General features: G+C 51.2%; 1 protein-coding gene and 3 long non-coding RNA genes across 26 annotated transcripts in view; 1 reads left to right on the top strand and 3 right to left on the bottom strand.

The window, feature by feature from the left end:
* Positions 1–23,815, top strand: part of fh (fumarate hydratase) — a 35,257-nt gene extending 11,442 nt beyond the window's left edge. Inside the window, exons 5-10 of one of the 7 annotated variants that reach the window (XM_052504195.1) lie at positions 1,650–1,832; positions 2,945–3,110; positions 3,662–3,865; positions 10,364–10,491; positions 13,064–13,217; positions 23,596–23,815. In XM_052504195.1, the coding sequence (XP_052360155.1) occupies positions 1,650–1,832; positions 2,945–3,110; positions 3,662–3,865; positions 10,364–10,491; positions 13,064–13,217; positions 23,596–23,738 (978 nt within the window). In that variant the 3' untranslated portion in view covers positions 23,739–23,815. The other 6 variants (XM_052504198.1, XM_052504200.1, XM_052504201.1 and 3 more) reach the window with 6 other exon arrangements.
* LOC127920278 (uncharacterized) lies at positions 6,961–7,701 on the bottom strand. The gene is made up of 3 exons (XR_008105608.1): positions 7,373–7,701; positions 7,140–7,295; positions 6,961–7,099 (listed from the first exon to the last, which is right to left on the bottom strand). It is a non-coding gene; the product is annotated as an uncharacterized LOC127920278 (long non-coding RNA).
* LOC127920280 (uncharacterized) lies at positions 7,874–8,649 on the bottom strand. 2 transcript variants are annotated; one of them, XR_008105625.1, is made up of 4 exons: positions 8,513–8,649; positions 8,323–8,474; positions 8,126–8,239; positions 7,874–8,087 (listed from the first exon to the last, which is right to left on the bottom strand). It is a non-coding gene; the product is annotated as an uncharacterized LOC127920280 (long non-coding RNA). The 2 variants fall into 2 exon arrangements; XR_008105626.1 differs by having other exon boundaries at positions 8,551–8,649.
* LOC127920279 (uncharacterized) lies at positions 8,747–10,034 on the bottom strand. Of its 16 annotated transcripts, none has more exons than XR_008105613.1 (6): positions 9,900–10,034; positions 9,674–9,744; positions 9,490–9,627; positions 9,162–9,437; positions 8,932–9,115; positions 8,747–8,862 (listed from the first exon to the last, which is right to left on the bottom strand). It is a non-coding gene; the product is annotated as an uncharacterized LOC127920279 (long non-coding RNA). The 16 variants fall into 16 exon arrangements; XR_008105615.1 differs by having other exon boundaries at positions 8,932–9,138; positions 9,185–9,437; XR_008105610.1 differs by having other exon boundaries at positions 8,909–9,161; positions 9,231–9,437.
* Positions 23,816–24,666: the final 851 nt, after the last annotated feature.

Raw genomic sequence — 24,666 nt, 5'->3', positions numbered from 1 at the left:
GTTTGCCCTCAGGAGGGTAACCATGTATTGCCCTCAGGAGGGTAACCGACAAGCGTTTGCCCTCAGGAGGGTAACCGACTGTATTTCCCTCAGGAGGGTAACCGACTGTCCTTTGCCCTCAGGAGGGTAACAATGTATCAGGAGGGTACCATAGATTTGCCCTCAGGAGGGTAACAACTGTATTTCTCAGGAGGGTAACCTGTAGCGTTTGTCCTCAGGAGGAACAGGTACAGTTTGCCCAGGAGGGTAACAGACTGTTTGCCTCAGGAGGGTAAAGATGTATTTGCTCTCAGGAGGGTAACAGACTGTCCGTTTGCCCATCAGGGTAACAGACTGTGCCGTTGTCCTCAGGAGGGTAACAGACTGTAGCGTTTGCCCTCAGGAGGGTAACAGACTGTACGTTTGCCCTCAGGAGCCATTTAAAGACTGTATTTGCCCTCAGGAGGGTAACAGACGCACAGGACGCTGCCGTTTGCCCTCAGGAGGAAACTGTAGCGTTTGCCCTCAGGAGGGTAACAGACTGTCCGTTGCCCTCATTTAAAGACTGTAGGAGGAGGGTAACAGACTGTCCTGGAGGGTTAAAATGTATTTCTACCCTCAGGGAACAGACTGTACAGGAGGGTAACAGACCATTTAAAATGTATTTGCCCTCTCTTTGTCCTCAGGAGGGTAAAGATGTATTTCCCTCAGGAGGGTAACAGGACCAACTTGTCCTCAGGAGGGTACAGTACTGTCTAGGAGGGTAACCACTGTGCCGTTTGTCCTCAGGAGGGTTTAACAGACTGTATTTCCCTCAGGAGGGTAACCGACTGTGCTGTTGCCCTCATTTACAACTGTAGCGTTTCTCTCAGGAGGGTAACCGACTGTCGTTTCCCTCAGGAGGGTTTAAAACTGTATTTCCCTCAGGAGGGTAACCGACTGTGCTGTCCTCAGGAGCCATTTAAAATGTATTTGCCCTCAGGAGGGTAACAACTGTCCCCTCTGAGGGTTTAAAATGTATTTCCCTCAGGAGGGTAACAGACTGTGCCATTTGCCCTCAGGAGGGTAAGGACAGACTGTGCTGGTCCCTCAATGGTATTTAGGTATTTGCCCTCAGGAGGGTAACAACTGTGGGACTAATGCCCTTTAAAATGTATTTCCCTCAGGAGGGTAACAGACTGTGCGTTTGCCCTGGAGCCATTTAAAATGTATTTCTACCAGGAGGGTAACCACTGTCCGTAATGAGCTCAGGGAGGGTAACAGACTGTATTTCTCTCAGGAGGGTAACAGACTGTAGCGTTTGCCCCATTTAACAGACTGTATTTGCTCAGGTGGGTACAGACTGTCCTTTGCCCTCAGGAGGGTAACAGACTGTATTTGCCCTCAGGAGGGTAACTGTCCTAATGACCCTCATTTAAAGACTGTATTTGCCTCAGGAGGGTAACAGACTGTAGCGTTTGCAGCATTTAGTTAATTGTTTTTATTCATGGCTATCTGATAAGCTCAGGCAAAGAGTTTGTTTGATATTTAATCTGTATCTAATGTAACTAGTTGTATTTATAGGTATCTGATAAAGGTAAAGAGTTTTTAAATGTCTATTAATCTGTATCTAATGTAACTAGTTGGGTGTTTCAGAGTATTTGACCTGTAGTTGACCTCTCGTCTTGTAGAGCTCCAACGATACGTTCCCCACAGCCATGCACATCGCAGCAGCCAAAGAGGTCCACGAGGTTCTGCTGCCCGGTCTACAACACCTCCACGACGCCCTGCACGCCAAGGCCCTGGAGTTTAAAGAAATCATCAAGATCGGACGCACACACACACAGGACGCTGTGCCGTTGTCTCTGGGACAGGTACAGGACGCTGTGCCGTTGTCTCTGGGACAGGTACAGGACGCTGTGCCGTTGTCTCTGGGACAGGTACAGGACGCTGTGCCGTTGTCTCTGGGACAGGTACAGGACGCTGTGCCGTTGTCTCTGGGACAGGTACAGGACGCTGTGCCGTTGTCTCTGGGACAGGTACAGTACACACACAGGACGCTGTGCCGTTGTCTCTGGGACAGGTACAGGACGCTGTGCCGTGGTCTCTGGGACAGGTACAGGACGCTGTGCCGTTGTCTCTGGGACAGGTACAGGACGCTGTGCCGTGGTCTCTGGGACAGGTACAGGACGCTGTGCCGTGGTCTCTGGGACAGGTACAGGACGCTGTGCCGTTGTCTCTGGGACAGGTACAGTTACACACACACACAGGACGCTGTGCAACTGTCTAATGGGACATTTAAAATGTATTTCTACACACACGGAACTGTCCTAATGAGCCATTTAACAGGTACAGTCTACACAGTCACCAACTGTGCCCTTGTCTCTGGGACAGGTAAAATGTATTTCACCAGGACGCTGTCCTAATGAGCCATTTAAAAGGTATTTCACACCAGGATGCTGTGCCGTTGTCCTGGGACAGGAGCCATTTAAAATGTATTTCTACAGGTACGACGCAACTGTCCTGGGACAGGAGTACATTTAAAAGGATGCTATTTCTCTGGGACCAGCCGACTAACTGTCCTAAGGAGCCATTTAAAATGTATTTCTGAGACAGGTAAGGACGCTGTGTCGTTTCTCTGGGACCAGTACACACACAACGCTGTGCCTAATGGGACAGGTAAAGGATGTATTTCTCTGGGACAGGTACAGCACACACCAGGATGCTGTCCTTGTCTCTGGGACAGGTACAGTACCTAATGAGCCATTTAAAATGTATTTCTACAGGACGCTGTCCTAATGAGACAGGTACAGGACGCTGTGCCGTTGTCTCTGGGACAGGTACAGGACCAACTGTCCTAATGAGCCATTTAAAGGACGCTGTGTCCTTGTCTCTAAAATGGGACAGGTACAGGACTGTCCTAATGAGCCATTTAAAATGTATTTCTACCAGCCGACTAACTGTCCTGTTTCTCTTGGTTTTGCAGGAGTTCGGTGGGTATGTGCAGCAGGTTAAGTACAGTATTGAGCGAGTGAAGACGGCCATGCCCAGAATATATGAGCTGGCAGCAGGAGGTACTGCCGTGGGCACGGGCCTCAACACGCGCATCGGCTTCGCTGAGAAAGTAGCAGCTACTGTCGCCTCTCTCACAGGTACAGGAGGGTACACACACACACACACACACACACACACACACACACACACACACATATTGGTTATCATAGTCATGTCTGGTCCATGTTTTCTCACTACTGGTGTCTCCCAGGGCTCTGCACTAGGTCCGCTATAATGTATCACTACTGGTGTCCCCCAGGGCTCTGTACTAGGTCCTCTTTAATGTCTCACTACTGGTGTCCCCCAGGGCTCTGCACAAGGTCCTCTTTAATGTCTCACTACTGGTGTCCCCCAGGGCTCTGCACAAGGTCCTCTTTAATGTCTCACTACTGGTGTCCCCCAGGGCTCTGCACTAGGTCCTCTGTAATGTCTCACTACTGGTGTCCCCCAGGGCTCTGCACTAGGTCCTCTCCTGTTTTCTCTGTACACCAAGTCACTTGGTTCTGTCAGAGGGTTTGCATTATGGTGTTATGGCTTCATTTTACCCTCCCAGCTGTTATCATAAGTCAGACATTACACACTCTGTCAACCTTGAATTGTTTCTGTTTTTATCAAGACCTGTCTACATGATGTCACATCCTGTCTCCAGGTCTGCCTTTCGTGACTGCTCCCAACAAATTTGAGGCTCTGGCGGCCCACGATGCTCTGGTGGAGCTGAGCGGTGCGTTGAACACGGTGGCCGTCAGTATGATGAAGATCGCCAATGATATCCGCTTCCTGGGGTCCGGGCCCCGCTCTGGCCTGGGAGAACTCTGTCTGCCCGAGAACGAGCCTGGTAGCAGCATCATGCCTGGTGAGTTTCCGTAGTCTGGGTCCGGGCCCCGCTCTGGCCTGGGAGAACTCTGTCTGCCCGAGAACGAGCCTGGTAGCAGCATCATGCCTGGTGAGTTTCCGTAGTCTGGGTCCGGGCCCCGCTCTGGCCTGGGAGAACTCTGTCTGCCCGAGAACGAGCCTGGTAGCAGCATCATGCCTGGTGAGTTTCCGTAGTCTGGGTCCGGGCCCCGCTCTGGCCTGGGAGAACTCTGTCTGCCCGAGAACGAGCCTGGTAGCAGCATCATGCCTGGTGAGTTTCCGTAGTCTGGGTCCGGGCCCCGCTCTGGCCTGGGAGAACTCTGTCTGCCCGAGAACGAGCCTGGTAGCAGCATCATGCCTGGTGAGTTTCCGTAGTCTGGGTCCGGGCCCCGCTCTGGCCTGGGAGAACTCTGTCTGCCCGAGAACGAGCCTGGTAGCAGCATCATGCCTGGTGAGTTTCCGTAGTCTGGGTCCGGGCCCCGCTCTGGCCTGGGAGAACTCTGTCTGCCCGAGAACGAGCCTGGTAGCAGCATCATGCCTGGTGAGTTTCCGTAGTCTGGGTCCGGGCCCCGCTCTGGCCTGGGAGAACTCTGTCTGCCCGAGAACGAGCCTGGTAGCAGCATCATGCCTGGTGAGTTTCCGTAGTCTGGGTCCGGGCCCCGCTCTGGCCTGGGAGAACTCTGTCTGCCCGAGAACGAGCCTGGTAGCAGCATCATGCCTGGTGAGTTTCCGTAGTCTGGGTCCGGGCCCCGCTCTGGCCTGGGAGAACTCTGTCTGCCCGAGAACGAGCCTGGTAGCAGCATCATGCCTGGTGAGTTTCCGTAGTCTGGGTCCGACCCCGCTCTGGCCTGGGAGAACTCTGTCTGCCCGAAACAGCCTGGTAGCAGCATCATGCCTGGTGAGTTTCCGTAGTCTGGGTCCGGGCCCCGCTCTGGCCTGGGAGAACTCTGTCTGCCCGAGAACGAGCCTGGTAGCAGCATCATGCCTGGTGAGTTTCCGTAGTCTGGGTCCGGGCCCCGCTCTGGCCTGGGGAGAGCTCTGTCTGCCCGAGAACGAGCCTGGTAGCAGCATCATGCCTGGTGAGTTTCATATGAGATCCGACCCCGCTCTGGCCTGGGAGAACTCTGTCTGCCCGAGAACGAGCCTGGTAGCAGCATCATGCCTGGTGAGTTTCCGTAGTCTGGGTCCGGGCCCCGCTCTGGCCTGGGAGAACTCTGTCTGCCCGAGAATAGCCTGGTAGCAGCATCATGCCTGGTGAGTTTCCGTAGTCTGGGATCAGGGCCCAGTCTGGCCTGGGAGAACTCTGTCTGCCCGAGAACGAGCCTGGTAGCAGCATCATGCCTGGTGAGTTTCCGTAGTCTGGGTACCCCGCTCTGTAAAGCATAGACTAAGTACAGTCCCAGAATACGAGCCTGGTACATCATGCCTGGTGAGTTTCCGTAGTCTGGGTCCGGGCCCCGCTCTGGCCTGGAGAAATATGTCATGCCCAGAAGAATAGCCTGGTAGCAGCATCATAGATGGTGAGTTAAATAGAATACAGTATATCAATGAGTAATGCAGGGCCCCGCTATGGCCTGGGAGAACTCTGTCTGCCCGAGACATGGAAGTAGCAATCATGCCTGGTGAGTTTCCAGTAGTCTGGGTCCGGGCCCCAGTATCTGGCCTGGGAGAACTCTGTCTGCCCGAGATAGAGCCTGGTAGCAGCTGTCAGTGCCTGGTGAGTTAAGTGGTAGTCTGATACATCTGGCCTGGGAGAACTCTGTCTGCCCGAGAACAGCCTGGTAGCAGCATCATGCCTGGTGAGTATACATATGAGATGACCCGCTCTGGCCTAGACTCTGTCTGCCCGAGAACAGAGCCTACATAGAGCATCATGCCTGGTGAGTTTCCGTATCTGGTTTAATCACCATTGTTGTAACAGAGCGTAACACATATAGTTCACTGTCAAATCAAATTGATTGGTTACATACACGAAGCTACATAGCAGATGTTATACATGAGCGAAATGCTAAGATCCGACAGTAGTAATATAACATGAGCTCAAATGACAATTTCCCAGCTGTTACAGAGCAATGACACAAATCTAACTAAAGGAATGGAATTAAGTATATAAATATGGATGAGCAATGTCCCATAGACTAAAATACAGTAGAATAGAATACAGTATATACATATGAGATGAGTAATACACAGACTAAGATACAGTAGAATAGAATACAGTATATACATATGAGATGAGTAAACATAGACTAAGACCCCACAGTAATACATATGAGATGAGTAAAGCATAGACTAAGATACAGTAGAATAGAATACAGTATATACATATGAGATGAGTAAAGCATAGACTAAGATACAGTAGAATAGAATACAGTATATACATATGAGATGAGTAATGCATAGACTAAGATACAGTAGAATAGAATACAGTATATACATATGAGATGAGTAAAGCATAGACTAAGATACAGTAGAATAGAATACAGTATATACATATGAGATGAGTAAAGCATAGACTAAGATACAGTAGAATACAGTATATACATATGAGATTAATAGAATACAGTATGTACATATGAGATTAATAGAATACAGTATGTACATATGAGATGAGTAATGCATAGACTAAGATACAGTAGAATAGAATACAGTATATACATATGAGATGAGTAAAGCATAGACTAAGATACAGTAGAATAGAATACAGTATATACATATGAGATGAGTAATGCATAGACTAAGATACAGTAGAATAGAATACAGTATATACATATGAGATGAGTAATGCATAGACTAAGATACAGTAGAATAGAATACAGTATATACATATGAGATGAGTAATACATAGACTAAGATACAGTAGAATAGAATACAGTATATACATATGAGATGAGTAATGCATAGACTAAGATACAGTCGTATAGAATACAGTATATACATATGAGATGAGTAATGCAGGACATGTAAACATTATTAAGGAGACATTATTAAAGTAGGAAAGGAGTGAAAGAGATCACAGAAAGAGTGAACAGTATTTGGACATGCCATAGAACACTTGGGTACTATCTGTCCCAGTGGTCTGGCATCAGCTAAGTGGAACAGAGATACATGACCCCACCTAACTCCCAGCTGTTATAACAGAGCTACATGACCCCACCTAACTCCCAGCTGTTATAACAGAGCTACATGACCCCACCTAACTCCCAGCTGTTATAACAGAGCTACATGACCCCACCTAACTCCCAGCTGTTATAACAGAGCTACATGACCCCCACCTAACTCCCAGCTGTTATAACAGAGCTACATGACCCCACCTAACTCCCAGCTGTTATAACAGAGCTACATGACCCCACCTAACTCCCAGCTGTTATAACAGAGCTACATGACCCCACCTAACTCCCAGCTGTTATAACAGAGCTACATGACCCCACCTAACTCCCAGCTGTTATAACAGAGCTACATGACCCACCCAACTCCCAGCTGTTATAACAGAGCTACATGACCCCACCTAACTCCCAGCTGTTATAACAGAGCTACATGACCCCACCTAACTCCCAGCTGTTATAACAGAGCTACATGACCCCACCTAACTCCCAGCTGTTATAACAGAGCTACATGACCCCACCTAACTCCCAGCTGTTATAACAGAGCTACATGACCCCACCTAACTCCCAGCTGTTATAACAGAGCTACATGACCCCACCTAACTCCCAGCTGTTATAACAGAGCTACATGACCCCACCTAACTCCCAGCTGTTATAACAGAGCTACATGACCCCACCTAACTCCCAGCTGTTATAACAGAGCTACATGACCCCACCTAACTCCCAGCTGTTATAACAGAGCTACATGACCCCACCTAACTCCTAGCTGTCTGAAATCATCCGCCACATCTAGGGTGGGTCAGGTTTCAAGATGTATTTTTGTCCAGGCCTTTACTTCCTCCTCTTGACCTCTCCTTTAGTCAGACTACCTCTCTAGCTACCCACAACCTGTCTTTATGCTCCTGAACAGGCAGTTAACCCACTGTTCCTAGGCCGTCATTGAAAATAAGAATTTGTTCTGAACTGACTTGCCTAGTTAAATAAAGGTAAAATAAAAAATAAAACCTGCCTTTACTCAGACAGCCTCTCTAGCAACCCACAACCTGTCTTTAGTCAGACTACCTCTCTAGCTACCCACAACCTGTCTTTATTCAGACAGCCTCTCTAGCTACCCACAACCTGTCTTTATTCAGGCAGCCTCTCTAGCTACCCACAACCTGTCTTTATTCAGACAGCCTCTCTAGCTACCCACAACCTGTCTTTATTCAGACAGCCTCTCTAGCTACCCACAACCTGTCTTTATTCAGACAGCCTCTCTAGCTACCCACAACCTGTCTTTATTCAGACAGCCTCTCTACCCACAACCTACAGACACAACCTGTCTTTAGTCAGACAGCCTCTAGCTACCCACAACCTGCCTTTAGTCAGACAGCCTCTCTAGCTACCCACAACCTGTCTTTATTCAGACAGCCTCTCTAGCTACCCACAACCTGCCTTTAGTCAGACAGCCTCTCTAGCTACCCACAACCTGTCTTTATTCAGACAGCCTCTCTAGCTACCCACAACCTGCCTTTATTCAGACAGCCTCTCTAGCTACCCACAACCTGTCTTTATTCAGACAGCCTCTCTAGCTACCCACAACCTGTCTTTATTCAGACAGCCTCTCTAGCTACCCACAACCTGTCTTTAGTCAGACAGCCTCTCTAGCTACCCACAACCTGTCTTTAGTCAGACAGCCTCTGGAGGAATACTTGAGGATTTCAAAGGGTAAGGATCCTACACTGATGGACTGATTACAGAACAGTTTCTACTAAAGGCCTTGACATGACATGAAGGGATCGTGCTGATGGACTGATTACAGAACAGTTTCCTCTGAAGGCCTTGACATTTAGGAGAGCCTTGAAAGTGGTGCCGTCCAGTGTTTTACCCTCCCCTCAGAAGTCGTGTTGTTGACCTCTGTCCAGCTGTGTTGTTGACCTCTGTCCAGCTGTGTTGTTGACCTCTGTTCAGCTGTGTTGTTGACCTCTGTTCAGCTGTGTTGTTGACCTCTGTTCAGCTGTGTTGTTGACCTCTGTTCAGCTGTGTTGTTGACCTCTGTTCAGCTGTGTTGTTGACCTCTGTTCAGCTGTGTTGTTGACCTCTGTTCAGCTGTGTTGTTGACCTCTGTCCAGCTGTGTTGTTGACCTCTGTTCAGCTGTGTTGTTGACCTCTGTTCAGCTGTGTTGTTGACCTCTGTTCAGCTGTGTTGTTGACCTCTGTCCAGCTGTGTTGTTGACCTCTGTCCAGCTGTGTTGTTGACCTCTGTCCAGCTGTGTTGTTGACCTCTGTTCAGCTGTGTTGTTGACCTCTGTTCAGCTGTGTTGTTGACCTCTGTTCAGCTGTGTTGTTGACCTCTGTTCAGCTGTGTTGTTGACCTCTGTTCAGCTGTGTTGTTGACCTCTGTTCAGCTGTGTTGTTGACCTCTGTTCAGCTGTGTTGTTGACCTCTGTTCAGCTGTGTTGTTGACCTCTGTTCAGCTGTGTTGTTGACCTCTGTGTTCCCTGCCAGCTGTTGTTGACCTCTGTTCAGCTGTGTTGTTGACCTCTGTTCAGCTGTGTTGTTGACCTCTGTCCAGCTGTGTTGTTGACCTCTGTTCAGCTGTGTTGTTGACCTCTGTTCAGCTGTGTTGTTGACCTCTGTTCAGCTGTGTTGTTGACCTCTGTTCAGCTGTGTTGTTGACCTCTGTCCAGCTGTGTTGTTGACCTCTGTTCAGCTGTGTTGTTGACCTCTGTTCAGCTGTGTTGTTGTAGGATTTCAGCAGGTTGTGATTGGAGCTCGTGTAACGTTACAGCCCTACCTTAATATATGCAATTTAGCAGACGCTTTTATCCAAAGCGACTTACAGTCAGTCATGTGTGCATACATTCTACGTATGGGTGGTCCCGGGAATCGAACCCACTACCCTGGCGTTACAAGCGCCATGCTCTACCAACTGAGCTACAGAAGGACCACCTTGGACTGGGTTTAGTTTATTTGCACAAGTAGAACAGTTTGTAACTGTGGGGTCTTAACCAATGTGTGTTTGAACTAATATGGGTTTGACCCACAGGGTTTTAACCAATGTGTGTTTGAACTAATATGGGTTTGACCCACAGGGTTTTAACCAATGTGTGTTTTAACTAATATGGGTTTGACCCACAGGGTTTTAACCAATGTGTGTTTTAACTAATATGGGTTTGACCCACAGGGTTTTAACCAATGTGTGTTTTAACTAATATGGGTTTGACCCACAGGGTTTTAACCAATGTGTGTTTGACCCACAGGGTTTTAACCAATGTGTGTTTGAACTAATATGGGTTTGACCCACAGGGTTTTAACCAATGTGTGTTTGACCCACAGGGTTTTAACCAATGTGTGTTTGAACTAATATGGGTTTGACCCACAGGGTTTTAACTGTGTGAATGTATATCTTCCAGGGAAAGTTAACCCCACCCAGTGTGAGGCCATGACCATGGTAGCAGCCCAGGTTATGGGAAACAACGTGGCTGTGACCATCGGAGGCAGCAACGGACACTTTGAGCTTAACGTCTTCAAGCCAATGATGGTAAGAACTGATATTACCATGGACTGAGACACTGCTAATAGGCCAGTTTCACCGTGGACTGAGACACTGCTAATAGGCCAGTTTCACCATGGACTGAGACACTGCTAATAGGCCAGTTTCACCATGGACTGAGACACTGCTAATAGGCCAGTTTCACCATGGACTGAGACACTGCTAATAGGCCAGTTTCACCGTGGACTGAGACACTGCTAATAGGCCAGTTTCACCGTGGACTGAGACACTGCTAATAGGCCAGTTTCACCGTGGACTGAGACAATGCTAATAGGCCAGTTTCACCGTGGACTGAGACAATGCTAATAGGCCAGTTTCACCGTGGACTGAGACACTGCTAATAGGCCAGTTTCACCGTGGACTGAGACAATGCTAATAGGCCAGTTTCACCGTGGACTGAGACAATGCTAATAGGCCAGTTTCACCGTGGACTGAGACAATGCTAATAGGCCAGTTTCACCGTGGACTGAGACACTGCTAATAGGCCAGTTTCACCGTGGACTGAGACAATGCTAATAGGCCAGTTTCACCGTGGACTGAGACAATGCTAATAGGCCAGTTTCACCGTGGACTGAGACACTGCTAATAGGCCAGTTTCACCGTGGACTAAGACAATGCTAATAGGCCAGTTTCACCGTGGACTAAGACAATGCTAATAGGCCAGTTTCACCGTGGACTAAGACAATGCTAATAGGCCAGTTTCACCGTGGACTAAGACAATGCTAATAGGCCAGTTTCACCGTGGACTGAGACAATGCTAATAGGCCAGTTTCACCGTGGACTAAGACAATGCTAATAGGCCAGTTTCACCGTGGACTGAGACACTGCTAATAGGCCAGTTTCACCGTGGACTGAGACAATGCTAATAGGCCAGTTTCACCGTGGACTAAGACAATGCTAATAGGCCAGTTTCACCGTGGACTGAGACAATGCTAATAGGCCAGTTTCACCGTGGACTAAGACACTGCTAATAGGCCAGTTTCACCGTGGACTAAGACGATGCTAATAGGCCAGTTTCACCGTGGACTAAGACGATGCTAATAGGCCAGTTTCACCGTGGACTAAGACGATGCTAATAGGCCAGTTTCACCGTGGACTAAGACAATGCTAATAGGCCAGTTTCACCGTGGACTAAGACACTGCTAATAGGCCAGTTTCACCGTGGACTGAGACACTGCTAATAGGCCAGTTTCACCGTGGACTGAGACACTGCTAATAGGCCAGTTTCACCGTGGACTGAGACAATGCTAATAGGCCAGTTTCACCGTGGACTGAGACAATGCTAATAGGCCAGTTTCACCGTGGACTAATAGGACTGCTAAGAGTTTCACCGTGGACTAAGACGATGCTAATAGGCCAGTTTCACCGTGGACTAAGACATGCTAATAGGCCAGTTTCACCGTGGACTGAGACAATGCTAATAGGCCAGTTTCACCGTGGACTAAGACAATGCTAATAGGCCAGTTTCACCGTGGACTAAGACATGCTAATAGGCCAGTTTCACCGTGGACTAAGACGTGTGCTAATAGGCCAGTTTCACCGTGGACTAAGACAATGCTAATAGGCCAGTTTCACCGTGGACTGAGACAATGCTAATAGGCCAGTTTCACCGTGGACTGAGACACTGCTAATAGGCCAGTTTCACCGTGGACTAAGACACTGCTAATAGGCCAGTTTCACAGTGGACTGAGACAATGCTAATAGGCCAGTTTCACCGTGGACTGAGACAATGCTAATAATAGGCCAGTTTCACCGGCTGGACCTCAGACAAAGCTAATAGGCCAGTTTCACCTTGGACTGAGACAATGCTAATAGGCCAGTTTCACCAGTGGACTGAGGGATGCTAATAGGCCAGTTTCACCGTGGACTCAGACAATGCTAATAGGCCAGTTTCACCAGGCTGGACTAAGACATAATGCTAATAGGCCAGTTTCCAGATTAAGTGTTGAACTCAATGCCTCAATAATGTAGATTAAGAACGTGTTGAACTCAGCCAGGCTGCTGGGGATGCCTCAGTCATAATGTAACTCCTCCTCCTCCTCCCAGATTAAGAACGTGTTGAACTCAGCCAGGCTGCTGGGGGATGCCTCAGTCATAATGTAACTCCTCCTCCTCTCTCCTCCTCCCAGATTAAGAACGTGTTGAACTCAGCCAGGCTGCTGGGGGATGCCTCAGTCATAATGTAACTCCTCCTCCTCCTCTTCCTCCTCCCAGATTAAGAACGTGTTGAACTCAGCCAGGCTGCTGGGGGATGCCTCAGTCATAATGTAACTCCTCCTCCTCCTCCTCCTCTTCCTCCTCCCAGATTAAGAACGTGTTGAACTCAGCCAGGCTGCTGGGGGATGCCTCAGTCATAATGTAACTCCTCCTCTCCTCCTCCTCCCAGATTAAGAACGTGTTGAACTCAGCCAGGCTGCTGGGGGATGCCTCAGTCATAATGTAACTCCTCCTCTCCTCCTCCTCCCAGATTAAGAACGTGTTGAACTCAGCCAGGCTGCTGGGGGATGCCTCAGTCATAATGTAACTCCTCCTCCTCCTCCCCCTCTCTTCCTCCTCCCAGATTAAGAACGTGTTGAACTCAGCCAGGCTGCTGGGGGATGCCTCAGTCTCCTTCACTGATAACTGTGTGGTGGGCATTGAAGCGAACATCGACAGGATCAACAAACTCATGAACGAGTCCTTGATGCTGGTCACCGCCCTCAACCCACACATAGGTATGTGTCGTAGTACCTTACGTGCTTCCAAGTAGTGTACGTACGTACAGCAGGGGACCAAAAGTCATGAACGAGATCTAGATATCTGCTCTCTAGAGACGGCAGGAGCGGTAGAGATACTCTGAATGATCGGCTATGAAAAGACAACTGACATTTACTCCTGAGGTGCTGACTTGTTGCACCCTCAACAACTACTGTGATTATTATTATTTGACCCTGCTGGTCATTTATGAACATTTGAACATCTTGGCCATGTTCTGTTATAATCTCCACCCGGCACAGCCAGAAGAGGACAGGCCACCCCATATAGCCTGGTTCCTCTCTAGGTTTATAATCTCCACCCAGCACAGCCAGAAGAGGACAGGCCACCCCATATAGCCTGGTTCCTCTCTAGGTTTATAATCTCCACCCGGCACAGCCAGAAGAGGACTGGCCACCCCTCATAGCCTGGTTCCTCTCTAGGTTTCTTCCTAGGTTTTGGCCTTTCTAGGGAGTTTTTCCTAGCCACCGTGCTTCTACACCTGCATTGCTTGCTGTTTGGGGTTTTAGGCTGGGTTTCTGTACAGCACTTTGAGATATCAGCTGATGTACGAAAGGCTTTATAAATAAATTTGATTTGATTTACTGTTCAGAATACAACTGCAGGAGAAATCAACAGGTTATCCATCGGTCTTTCGCTTGTAACCACTAGAGGGCAGTAACTCACAGTCCCACGTTTCAACAGTGCTGAGATTCACTGTAATGTGAGTGTTGTCAATGAGATGTTTTGCTCTACAGCACAGTGAGTCTGTCTACTGCAGTAGATGGAGTCCTACTGAGACAGTCCACTCTGTCTGGTGGCCTAGTGTGTAGGGAGTCCACTCTGTCTGGTGGCTCAGTGTGTAGGGAGTCCACTCTGTCTGGTGGCTTAGTGTGTAGGGAGTCCACTCTGTCTGGTGGCCTAGTGTGTAGGGAGTCCACTCTGTCTGGTGGCTTAGTGTGTAGGGAGTCCACCCTCTGTCTGGTGGCCTAGTGTGTAGGGAGTCCACTCTGTCTGGTGGCTTAGTGTGTAGGGAGTCCACTCTGTCTGGTGGCCTAGTGTGTAGGGAGTCCACCCTCTGTCTGGTGGCTTAGTGTGTAGGGAGTCCACTCTGTCTGGTGGCTTAGTGTGTAGGGAGTCCACCCTCTGTCTGGTGGCTCAGTGTGTAGGGAGTCCACTCTGTCTGGTGGCTTAGTGTGTAGGGAGTCCACCCTCTGTCTGGTGGCTTAGTGTGTAGGGAGTCCGCCCTCTGTCTGGTGGCTCAGTGTGTAGGGAGTCCACCCTCTGTCTGGTGGCTTAGTGTGTAGGGAGTCCACTCTGTCTGGTGGCTCAGTGTGTAGGGAGTCCACTCTGTCTGGTGGCTTAGTGTGTAGGGAGTCCACTCTGTCTGGTGGCCTAGTGTGTAGGGAGTCCACTCTGTCTGGTGGCTTAGTGTGTAGGGAGTCCACCCTCTGTCTGGTGGCCTAGTGTGTAGGGAGTCCACTCTGTCTGGTGGCTTAGTGTGTAGGGAGTCCACTCTGTCTGGTGGCTTAGTGTGTAGGGAGTCCACTCTGTCTGGTGGCCTAGTGTGTAGGGAGTCCACTCTGTCTGGTGGCTCAGTGTGTAGGGAGTCCACTCTGTCTGGTGGCTCAGTGTGTAGGGAGTCCACTCTGTCTGGTGGCTTAGTGTGTAGGGAGTCCACTCTGTCTGGTGGCTTAGTGTGTAGGGAGTCCACTCTGTCTGGTGGCTTAGTGTGTAGGGAGTCCACTCTGTCTGGTGGCTTAGTGTGTAGGGAGTCCACTCTGTCTGGTGGCCTAGTGTGTAGGGAGTCCACCCTCTGTCTGGTGGCTTAGTGTGTAGGGAGTCCACTCTGTCTGGTGGCTCTGTAGTGTGTAGGGAGTCCACCACCCTCTGTCTGGTGGCTTAGTGTGTAGGGAGTCCGCTCTGGTGGCTCAGTGTGTAGGAGTCCACTCTGTCTGGTGGCTTAGTGTGTAGGAGTCCACTCTGTCTGGTGGCTTAGTGTGTAGGAGTCCACCCTCTGTCTGGTGGCTTAGTGTGTAGGGAGTCCACTCTGTCTGGTGGCTTAGTGTGTAGGAGTCCACCCTCTGTCTGGTGGCTTAGTGTGTAGGGAGTCCACTCTGTCTGGTGGCTTAGTGTGTAGGGAGTCCACCCTCTGTCTGGTGGCTTAGTGTGTAGGGAGTCCACCCTCTGTCTGGTGGCTTAGTGTGTAGGGTCCACTCTGTCTGGTGGCTTAGTCCACTCTGTCTGGTGGCCTAGTGTGTAGGGAGTCCACTCTGTCTGGTGGCCTAGTGTGTAGGGAGTCCACCTCTGTCTGGTGGCTTAGTGTGTAGGTCCACCTCTGTCTTAGTGTGTAGGAGTCCACCCTCTGTCTGGTGGCTTAGTGTGTAGGGAGTCCACCCTCTGTCTGGTGGCTTAGTGTGTAGGAGTCCACCCTGTCTGGTGGCTGTGTGTAGGAGTCCACCCTCTGTCTGGTGGCTTAGTGTGTAGGGAGTCCACCCTCTGTCTGGTGGCTTAGTGTGTAGGAGTCCACCCACCCTCTGTCTGGTGGCTCAGTGTGTAGGGAGTCCACCCTCTGTCTGGTGGCTCAGTGTGTAGTCCACCCTCTGTCTGGTGGCTCAGTGTGTAGGGAGTCCACCCTCTGTCTGGTGGCTTAGTGTGTAGGAGTCCACTCTGTCTGGTGGCTTAGTGTGTAGGGAGTCCACTCTCTGTCTGGTGGCCTAGTGTGTAGGGAGTCCACTCTGTCTGGTGGCCTAGTGTGTAGGGAGTCCACCCTCTGTCTGGTGGCCAGTAGTGTCTGTGGCTCAGTGTGTAGGAGTCCACCCTCTGTCTGGTGGCTCAGTGTGTAGTGTCTGGTGGCTCAGTGTGTAGTCCACCCTCTGTCTGGTGGCTTAGTGTGTAGGGAGTCCACCCTCTGTCTGGTGGCTTGTGTAGGGAGTCCACTCTGTCTGGTGGCCTAGTGTGTAGTCCACCCTCTGTCTGGTGGCTTAGTGTGTAGGAGTCCACCCTCTGTCTGGTGGCTTAGTGTGTAGGGAGTCCACCCTCTGTCTGGTGGCTTAGTGTGTAGGTCCACCCTCTGTCTGGTGGCTTAGTGTGTAGGGAGTCCACCCTCTGTCTGGTGGCTTAGTGTGTAGGGAGTCCACCCTCTGTCTGGTGGCTTAGTGTGTAGGGAGTCCACCCTCTGTCTGGTGGCTCAGTGTGTAGGGAGTCCACCCTCTGCCTAGGGAGTCCTCTCTGTCTGGTGGCTTAGTGTGTAGGGAGTCCACCCTCTGTCTGGTGGCTCAGTGTGTAGGGAGTCCACCCTCTGTCTGGTGGCTCAGTGTGTAGGGAGTCCACCCTCTGTCTGGTGGCTTAGTGTGTAGGGAGTCCACCCTCTGTCTGGTGGCTCAGTGTGTAGGAGTCCACCCTCTGTCTGGTCTGGTGGCCACCCTCTGTCTGGTGGCTCAGTGTGTAGGAGTCCACCCTCTGTCTGGTGGCTCAGTGTGTAGGGAGTCCACCCTCTGTCTGGTGGCTCAGTGTGTAGGAGTCCACCCTCTGTCTGGTGGCTCAGTGTGTAGGAGTCCACCCTCTGTCTGGTGGCTTAGTGTGTAGGGAGTCCACCCTCTGTCTGGTGGCTTAGTGTGTAGGGAGTCCACTCTGTCTGGTGGCCTAGTGTGTAGAGAGTCCACCCTCTGTCTGGTGGCTTAGTGTGTAGGGAGTCCACCCTCTGTCTGGTGGCTTAGTGTGTAGGGAGTCCACCCTCTGTCTGGTGGCTCAGTGTGTAGGGAGTCCACCCTCTGTCTGGTGGCTCAGTGTGTAGGGAGTCCACCCTCTGTCTGGTGGCTTAGTGTGTAGGGAGTCCACCCTCTGTCTGGTGGCTTAGTGTGTAGGGAGTCCACCCTCTGTCTGGTGGCTTAGTGTGTAGGGAGTCCACCCTCTGTCTGGTGGCTTAGTGTGTAGGGAGTCCACTCTGTCTGGTGGCTTAGTGTGTAGGGAGTCCACCCTCTGTCTGGTGGCCTAGTGTGTAGGGAGTCCACCCTCTGTCTGGTGGCTTAGTGTGTAGGGAGTCCACCCTCTGTCTGGTGGCCTAGTGTGTAGGGAGTCCACCCTCTGTCTGGTGGCTAGTGTGTAGGGAGTCCACTCTGTCTGGTGGCCTAGTGTGTAGGGAGTCCACCCTCTGTCTGGTGGCTTAGTGTGTAGGGAGTCCACTCTGTCTGGTGGCCTAGTGTGTAGGGAGTCCACCCTCTGTCTGGTGGCCTAGTGTGTAGGGAGTCCACTCTGTCTGGTGGCTTAGTGTGTAGGGAGTCCACCCTCTGTCTGGTGGCTTAGTGTGTAGGGAGTCCACCCTCTGTCTGGTGGCTTAGTGTGTAGGAGTCCACCCTCTGTCTGGTGGCTTAGTGTGTAGGAGTCCACCCTCTGTCTGGTGGCTTAGTGGCCACCCTCTGTCTGGTGGCTTAGTGTGTAGGGAGTCCACCCTCTGTCTGGTGGCTCAGTGTGTAGGGAGTCCACCCTCTGTCTGGTGGCCTAGGGGAGTCCTCTCTGTCTGGTGGCTTAGTGTGTAGGAGTCCACCCTCTGTCTGGTGGCTCAGTGTGTAGGAGTCCACCCTCTGTCTGGTGGCTCAGTGTGTAGGAGTCCACCCTCTGTCTGGTGGCCTAGTGTGTAGGGAGTCCACCCTCTGTCTGGTGGCCTAGTGTGTAGAGAGTCCACCCTCTGTCTGGTGGCTTAGTGTGTAGGGAGTCCACCCTCTGTCTGGTGGCTCAGTGTGTAGGAGTCCACCCTCTGTCTGGTGGCTTAGTGTGTAGGAGTCCACCCTCTGTCTGGTGGCTCAGTGTGTAGGAGTCCACCCTCTGTCTGGTGGCTTAGTGTGTAGGGAGTCCACCCTCTGTCTGGTGGCTTAGTGTGTAGGGAGTCCACCCTCTGTCTGGTGGCTTAGTGTGTAGGGAGTCCACTCTGTCTGGTGGCCTAGTGTGTAGGGAGTCCACCCTCTGTCTGGTGGCCTAGTGTGTAGGGAGTCCACTCTGTCTGGTGGCCTAGTGTGTAGGGAGTCCACCCTCTGTCTGGTGGCTTAGTGTGTAGGGAGTCCACTCTGTCTGGTGGCCTAGTGTGTAGGAGTCCACCCTCTGTCTGGTGGCCTAGTGTGTAGGGAGTCCACCCTCTGTCTGGTGGCTTAGTGTGTAGGGAGTCCACCCTCTGTCTGGTGGCTTAGTGTGTAGGGAGTCCACCCTCTGTCTGGTGGCTTAGTGTGTAGGGAGTCCACTCTGTCTGGTGGCTTAGTGTGTAGGAGTCCTCCCTCTGTCTGGTGGCTTAGTGTGTAGGGAGTCCACCCTCTGTCTGGTGGCTTAGTGTGTAGGGAGTCCACCCTCTGTCTGGTGGCTTAGTGTGTAGGAGTCCACCCTCTGTCTGGTGGCCTAGTGTGTAGGAGTCCACCCTCTGTCTGGTGGCTCAGTGTGTAGGAGTCCACCCTCTGTCTGGTGGCTCAGTGTGTAGGAGTCCACCCTCTGTCTGGTGGCTCAGTGTGTAGTCTACTCTGTCTGGTGGCTTAGTGTGTAGGGAGTCCACCCTCTGTCTGGTGGCCTAGTGTGTAGGAGTCCATCCTCTGTCTGGTGGCTTAGTGTGTAGGGAGTCCACCCTCTGTCTGGTGGCCTAGTGTGTAGGGAGTCCACTCTGTCTGGTGGCTTAGTGTGTAGGGAGTCCACTCTGTCTGGTGGCTCAGTGTGTAGGGAGTCCACCCTCTGTCTGGTGGCCTAGTGTGTAGGGAGTCCACCCTCTGTCTGGTGGCTTAGTGTGTAGGGAGTCCACTCTGTCTGGTGGCTCAGTGTGTAGGGAGTCCACCCTCTGTCTGGTGGCTGAGTGTGTAGAGAGTCCACCCTCTGTCTGGTGGCTTAGTGTGTAGGGAGTCCACTCTGTCTGGTGGCTCAGTGTGTAGGGAGTCCACTCTGTCTGGTGGCCTAGTGTGTAGGGAGTCCACTCTGTCTGGTGGCTCAGTGTGTAGGGAGTCCGCCCTCTGTCTGGTGGCTCAGTGTGTAGGGAGTCCACTCTGTCTGGTGGCTTAGTGTGTAGGGAGTCCACCCTCTGTCTGGTGGCTTAGTGTGTAGGGAGTCCACCCTCTGTCTGGTGGCCTAGTGTGTAGGGAGTCCACCCTCTGTCTGGTGGCTCAGTGTGTAGGGAGTCCACCCTCTGTCTGGTGGCTTAGTGTGTAGGGAGTCCACCCTCTGTCTGGTGGCCTAGTGTGTAGGGAGTCCGCTGTCTGGTGGCTCAGTGTGTAGGGAGTCCACCCTCTGTCTGGTGGCTTAGTGTGTAGGGAGTCCACTCTGTCTGGTGGCCTAGTGTGTAGGGAGTCCACTCTGTCTGGTGGCTCAGTGTGTAGGGAGTCCACCCTCTTGTCTGGTGGCTCAGTGTGTAGGGAGTCCACCCTCTGTCTGGTGGCTCAGTGTGTAGGGAGTCCACCCTCTTGTCTGGTGGCTCAGTGTGTAGGGAGTCCACCCTCTGTCTGGTGGCTCAGTGTGTAGGGAGTCCGCCCTCTGTCTGGTGGCTCAGTGTGTAGGGAGTCCACCCTCTGTCTGGTGGCTCAGTGTGTAGGGAGTCCGCCCTCTGTCTGGTGGCTCAGTGTGTAGGGAGTCCACCCTCTGTCTGGTGGCTCAGTGTGTAGGGAGTCCACCCTCTGTCTGGTGGCTTAGTGTGTAGGGAGTCCACCCTCTGTCTGGTGGCTTAGTGTGTAGGGAGTCCACCCTCTGTCTGGTGGCTTAGTGTGTAGGGAGTCCACTCTGTCTGGTGGCTTAGTGTGTAGGGAGTCCACCCTCTGTCTGGTGGCTTAGTGTGTAGGGAGTCCACCCTCTGTCTGGTGGCCTAGTGTGTAGGGAGTCCACTCTGTCTGGTGGCTTAGTGTGTAGGAGTCCACCCTCTGTCTGGTGGCTCAGTGTGTAGGAGTCCACCCTCTGTCTGGTGGCTTAGTGTGTAGGGAGTCCACTCTGTCTGGTGGCTTAGTGTGTAGGGAGTCCACTCTCTGTCTGGTGGCTTAGTGTGTAGGGAGTCCACCCTCTGTCTGGTGGCTCAGTGTGTAGGGAGTCCACCCTCTGTCTGGTGGCTCAGTGTGTAGGGAGTCCACTCTGTCTGGTGGCCTAGTGTGTAGGGAGTCCACCCTCTGTCTGGTGGCTTAGTGTGTAGGGAGTCCACCCTCTGTCTGGTGGCTTAGTGTGTAGGGAGTCCACCTTCTGTCTGGTGGCTCAGTGTGTAGGGAGTCCACCCTCTGTCTGGTGGCTTAGTGTGTAGGGAGTCCACTCTGTCTGGTGGCCTAGTGTGTAGGGAGTCCACCTTCTGTCTGGTGGCTCAGTGTGTAGGGAGTCCACCCTCTGTCTGGTGGCTCAGTGTGTAGGGAGTCCACCCTCTGTCTGGTGGCTTAGTGTGTAGGAGTCCACTCTGTCTGGTGGCTTAGTGTGTAGGGAGTCCACTCTGTCTGGTGGCTTAGTGTGTAGGGAGTCCACCTTCTGTCTGGTGGCTTAGTGTGTAGGGAGTCCACTCTGTCTGGTGGCTTAGTGTGTAGGGAGTCCACACTCTGTCTGGTGGCCTAGTGTGTAGGGAGTCCACTCTGTCTGGTGGCTCAGTGTGTAGGGAGTCCACCCTCTGTCTGGTGGCTTAGTGTGTAGGGAGTCCACTCTGTCTGGTGGCTCAGTGTGTAGGGAGTCCACTCTGTCTGGTGGCTTAGTGTGTAGGGAGTCCACTCTGTCTGGTGGCTCAGTGTGTAGGGAGTCCACCCTCTGTCTGGTGGCTCAGTGTGTAGGGAGTCCACCCTCTGTCTGGTGGCTCAGTGTGTAGGGAGTCCACCCTCTGTCTGGTGGCTTAGTGTGTAGGGAGTCCACCCTCTGTCTGGTGGCTTAGTGTGTAGGGAGTCCACTCTGTCTGGTGGCTTAGTGTGTAGGGAGTCCACCCTCTGTCTGGTGGCTTAGTGTGTAGGGAGTCCACCCTCTGTCTGGTGGCTTAGTGTGTAGGGAGTCCACCCTCTGTCTGGTGGCTTAGTGTGTAGGGAGTCCACCTCTGTCTGGTGGCCTAGTGTGTAGGGAGTCCACTCTGTCTGGTGGCTCAGTGTGTAGGGAGTCCACCCTCTGTCTGGTGGCCTAGTGTGTAGGGAGTCCACCCTCTGTCTGGTGGCTTAGTGTGTAGGGAGTCCACCCTGTCTGGTGGCTTAGTGTGTAGGGAGTCCACTCTGTCTGGTGGCCTGTGTGGCCACTCTGTCTGGTGGCTTAGTGTGTAGGGAGTCCACTCTGTCTGGTGGCTTAGTGTGTAGGGAGTCCACCCTCTGTCTGGTGGCTTAGTGTGTAGGGAGTCCACTCTGTCTGGTGGCTTAGTGTGTAGGGAGTCCACCCTCTGTCTGGTGGCCTAGTGTGTAGGGAGTCCACCCTCTGTCTGGTGGCCTAGTGTGTAGGGAGTCCACCCTCTGTCTGGTGGCCTAGTGTGTAGGGAGTCCACTCTGTCTGGTGGCTTAGTGTGTAGGGAGTCCACTCTGTCTGGTGGCCTAGTGTGTAGGGAGTCCAGTCTGGTGGCCTAGTGTGTAGTCCACCCTCTGTCTGGTGGCTCAGTGTGTAGAGTCCACCCTCTGTCTGGTGGCTTAGTGTGTAGGAGTCCACCCTCTGTCTGGTGGCTTAGTGTGTAGGGAGTCCACTCTGTCTGGTGGCTTAGTGTGTAGGGAGTCCACCCTCTGTCTGGTGGCTTAGTGTGTAGGGAGTCCACTCTGTCTGGTGGCTTAGTGTGTAGGGAGTCCACTCTGTCTGGTGGCTCAGTGTGTAGGGAGTCCACTCTGTCTGGTGGCTCAGTGTGTAGGGAGTCCACCCTGTCTGGTGGCTTAGTGTGTAGGGAGTCCACCCTCTGTCTGGTGGCTCAGTGTGTAGGGAGTCCACCCTCTGTCTGGTGGCTTAGTGTGTAGGGAGTCCACCCTCTGTCTGGTGGCCTAGTGTGTAGGGAGTCCACCCTCTGTCTGGTGGCTTAGTGTGTAGGGAGTCCACCCTCTGTCTGGTGGCCTAGTGTGTAGGGAGTCCACCCTCTGTCTGGTGGCTTAGTGTGTAGGGAGTCCACTCTGTCTGGTGGCTCAGTGTGTAGGGAGTCCACCCTCTGTCTGGTGGCTTAGTGTGTAGGGAGTCCACCCTCTGTCTGGTGGCCTAGTGTGTAGGGAGTCCACCCTCTGTCTGGTGGCTTAGTGTGTAGGGAGTCCACCCTCTGTCTGGTGGCCTAGTGTGTAGGGAGTCCACCCTCTGTCTGGTGGCCTAGTGTGTAGGGAGTCCACCCTCTGTCTGGTGGCTTAGTGTGTAGGGAGTCCACTCTGTCTGGTGGCTTAGTGTGTAGGGAGTCCACCCTCTGTCTGGTGGCTTAGTGTGTAGGGAGTCCACTCTGTCTGGTGGCCTAGTGTGTAGGGAGTCCACTCTGTCTGGTGGCTTAGTGTGTAGGGAGTCCACTCTGTCTGGTGGCTTAGTGTGTAGGGAGTCCACCCTCTGTCTGGTGGCTTAGTGTGTAGGGAGTCCACTCTGTCTGGTGGCTTAGTGTGTTTTGCACTACGTATTGAATAGGGACATTACAGAACCCAGGAGTTCTCTGTTGGGACATTACAGAACCCAGAAGTTCTCGGTTGGGACATTACAGAACCCAGGAGATCTCGGTTGGGACATTACAGAACCCAGGAGATCTCGGTTGGGACATTACAGAACCCAGGAGTTCTCTGTTGGGACATTACAGAACCCAGGAGTTCTCGGTTGGGACATTACAGAACCCAGGAGTTCTCGGTTGGGACATTACAGAACCCAGGAGATCTCGGTTGGGACATTACAGAACCCAGGAGATCTCGGTTGGGACATTACAGAACCCAGGAGTTCTCTGTTGGGACATTACAGAACCCAGGAGATCTCGGTTGGGACATTACAGAACCCAGGAGTTCTCGGTTGGGACATTACAGAACCCAGGAGTTCTAGGTTGGGACCGCCAACTGTCACGATCACATACAATACTTATTTTCCACCATAATTTGCAAATTAATTCATTCAAAATCCTACAATGTGATTTTTCTGGATTTTTTTTCTCATTTTGTCTGTCATAGTTGAAGTGTACCTATGATGAAAATTACAGGCCTCTCTCATCTTTTTAAGTGGGAGAACTTGCACAATTGGTGGCTGACTAAATACTTTTTTACCCCACTGTATGTCTTCGAGGGTCTGCTATTGGTCTGCTTTTGGTCTGCTATTGGTCTGCTATTGGTTCCTTAATTGTGTTCTGAGGCTCAGGTCTTCAGTGTTTCGGACGTTGAGGAAGGAGAAGGTCACTGGTTTGTCATCAATCTCAGTCTTAATGACGCTTCAGTATTTTAACGTCTGAATTTCATCCCTTCTCCATCTTCTCCACAGGTTATGACAAAGCCGCTAAGATTGCCAAGACGGCTCACAAAGAGGGAGGAAATCTGAAGGAAACTGCCATCAAGCTAGGATACCTGACTGCAGAAGAGTTTGACGCGTGGGTCAAGCCACACGAGATGCTGGGACCCAAGTAGAACACAACACGCTGCAGAATGTCTGTGGTTATAAATGTCTTGTCTTTGTACAAATAAAACATGTTTCTTTGTTGGAACACATTGTTGTATATTATTTAAACCTTATTTTAACAGGTTAGTTGACTGAGGACACATATTATTTAAACCTTATTTTACCAGGTTAGTTGACTGAGGACACATTGTTGTATATTATTTAAACCTTATTTTACCAGGTCAGTTGACTGAGGACACATATTATTTAAACCTTATTTTACCAGGTCAGTTGACTGAGGACACATTGTTGTATATTATTTAAACCTTATTTTACCAGGTTAGTTGACTGAGGACACATTATTTAAACCTTATTTTAACAGGTCAGTTGACTGAGGACACATATTATTTTAACAGGTCAGTTGACTGAGGACACATATTATTTAAACATTATTTTACCAGGTTAGTTGACTGAGGACACATATTATTTAAACCTTATTTTACCAGGTTAGTTGACTGAGGACACATATTATTTTAACAGGTTAGTTGACTGAGAACACATTATTTAAACCTTATTTTACCAGGTTAGTTGACTGAGGACACATATTATTTAAACCTTATTTTACCAGGTTAGTTGACTGAGAACACACTGTTGTATATTATTTAAACCTTATTTTACCAGGTTAGTTGACTGAGGACACATTGTCATTTACAGCAACGACTTGGGGAATAGTTCCAGGGGAGAGGAGGGAAATGAATGAGCCAAAGCTGTTCCCTTCCTCAGTGCAGGAACAGACAGGCCTGATCTATGGACAGATGTTCCATTCCTCAGTGCAGGAACAGACAGGCCTGATCTATGGACAGATGTTCCATTCCTCAGTGCAGGAACAGACAGGCCTGATCTATGGACAGATGTTCCATTCCTCAGTGCAGGAACAGACAGGCCTGATCTATGGAC

The sequence above is a fragment of the Oncorhynchus keta genome, unplaced genomic scaffold (genome assembly GCF_023373465.1).
Source record: "Oncorhynchus keta strain PuntledgeMale-10-30-2019 unplaced genomic scaffold, Oket_V2 Un_contig_18794_pilon_pilon, whole genome shotgun sequence".
In the NCBI taxonomy this organism is placed as follows: Eukaryota; Metazoa; Chordata; class Actinopteri; order Salmoniformes; family Salmonidae; genus Oncorhynchus; species Oncorhynchus keta.
The sequence above is the reverse complement of the archived record's forward strand: the minus strand, read 5'-3'. Positions and strand labels throughout refer to the sequence as shown.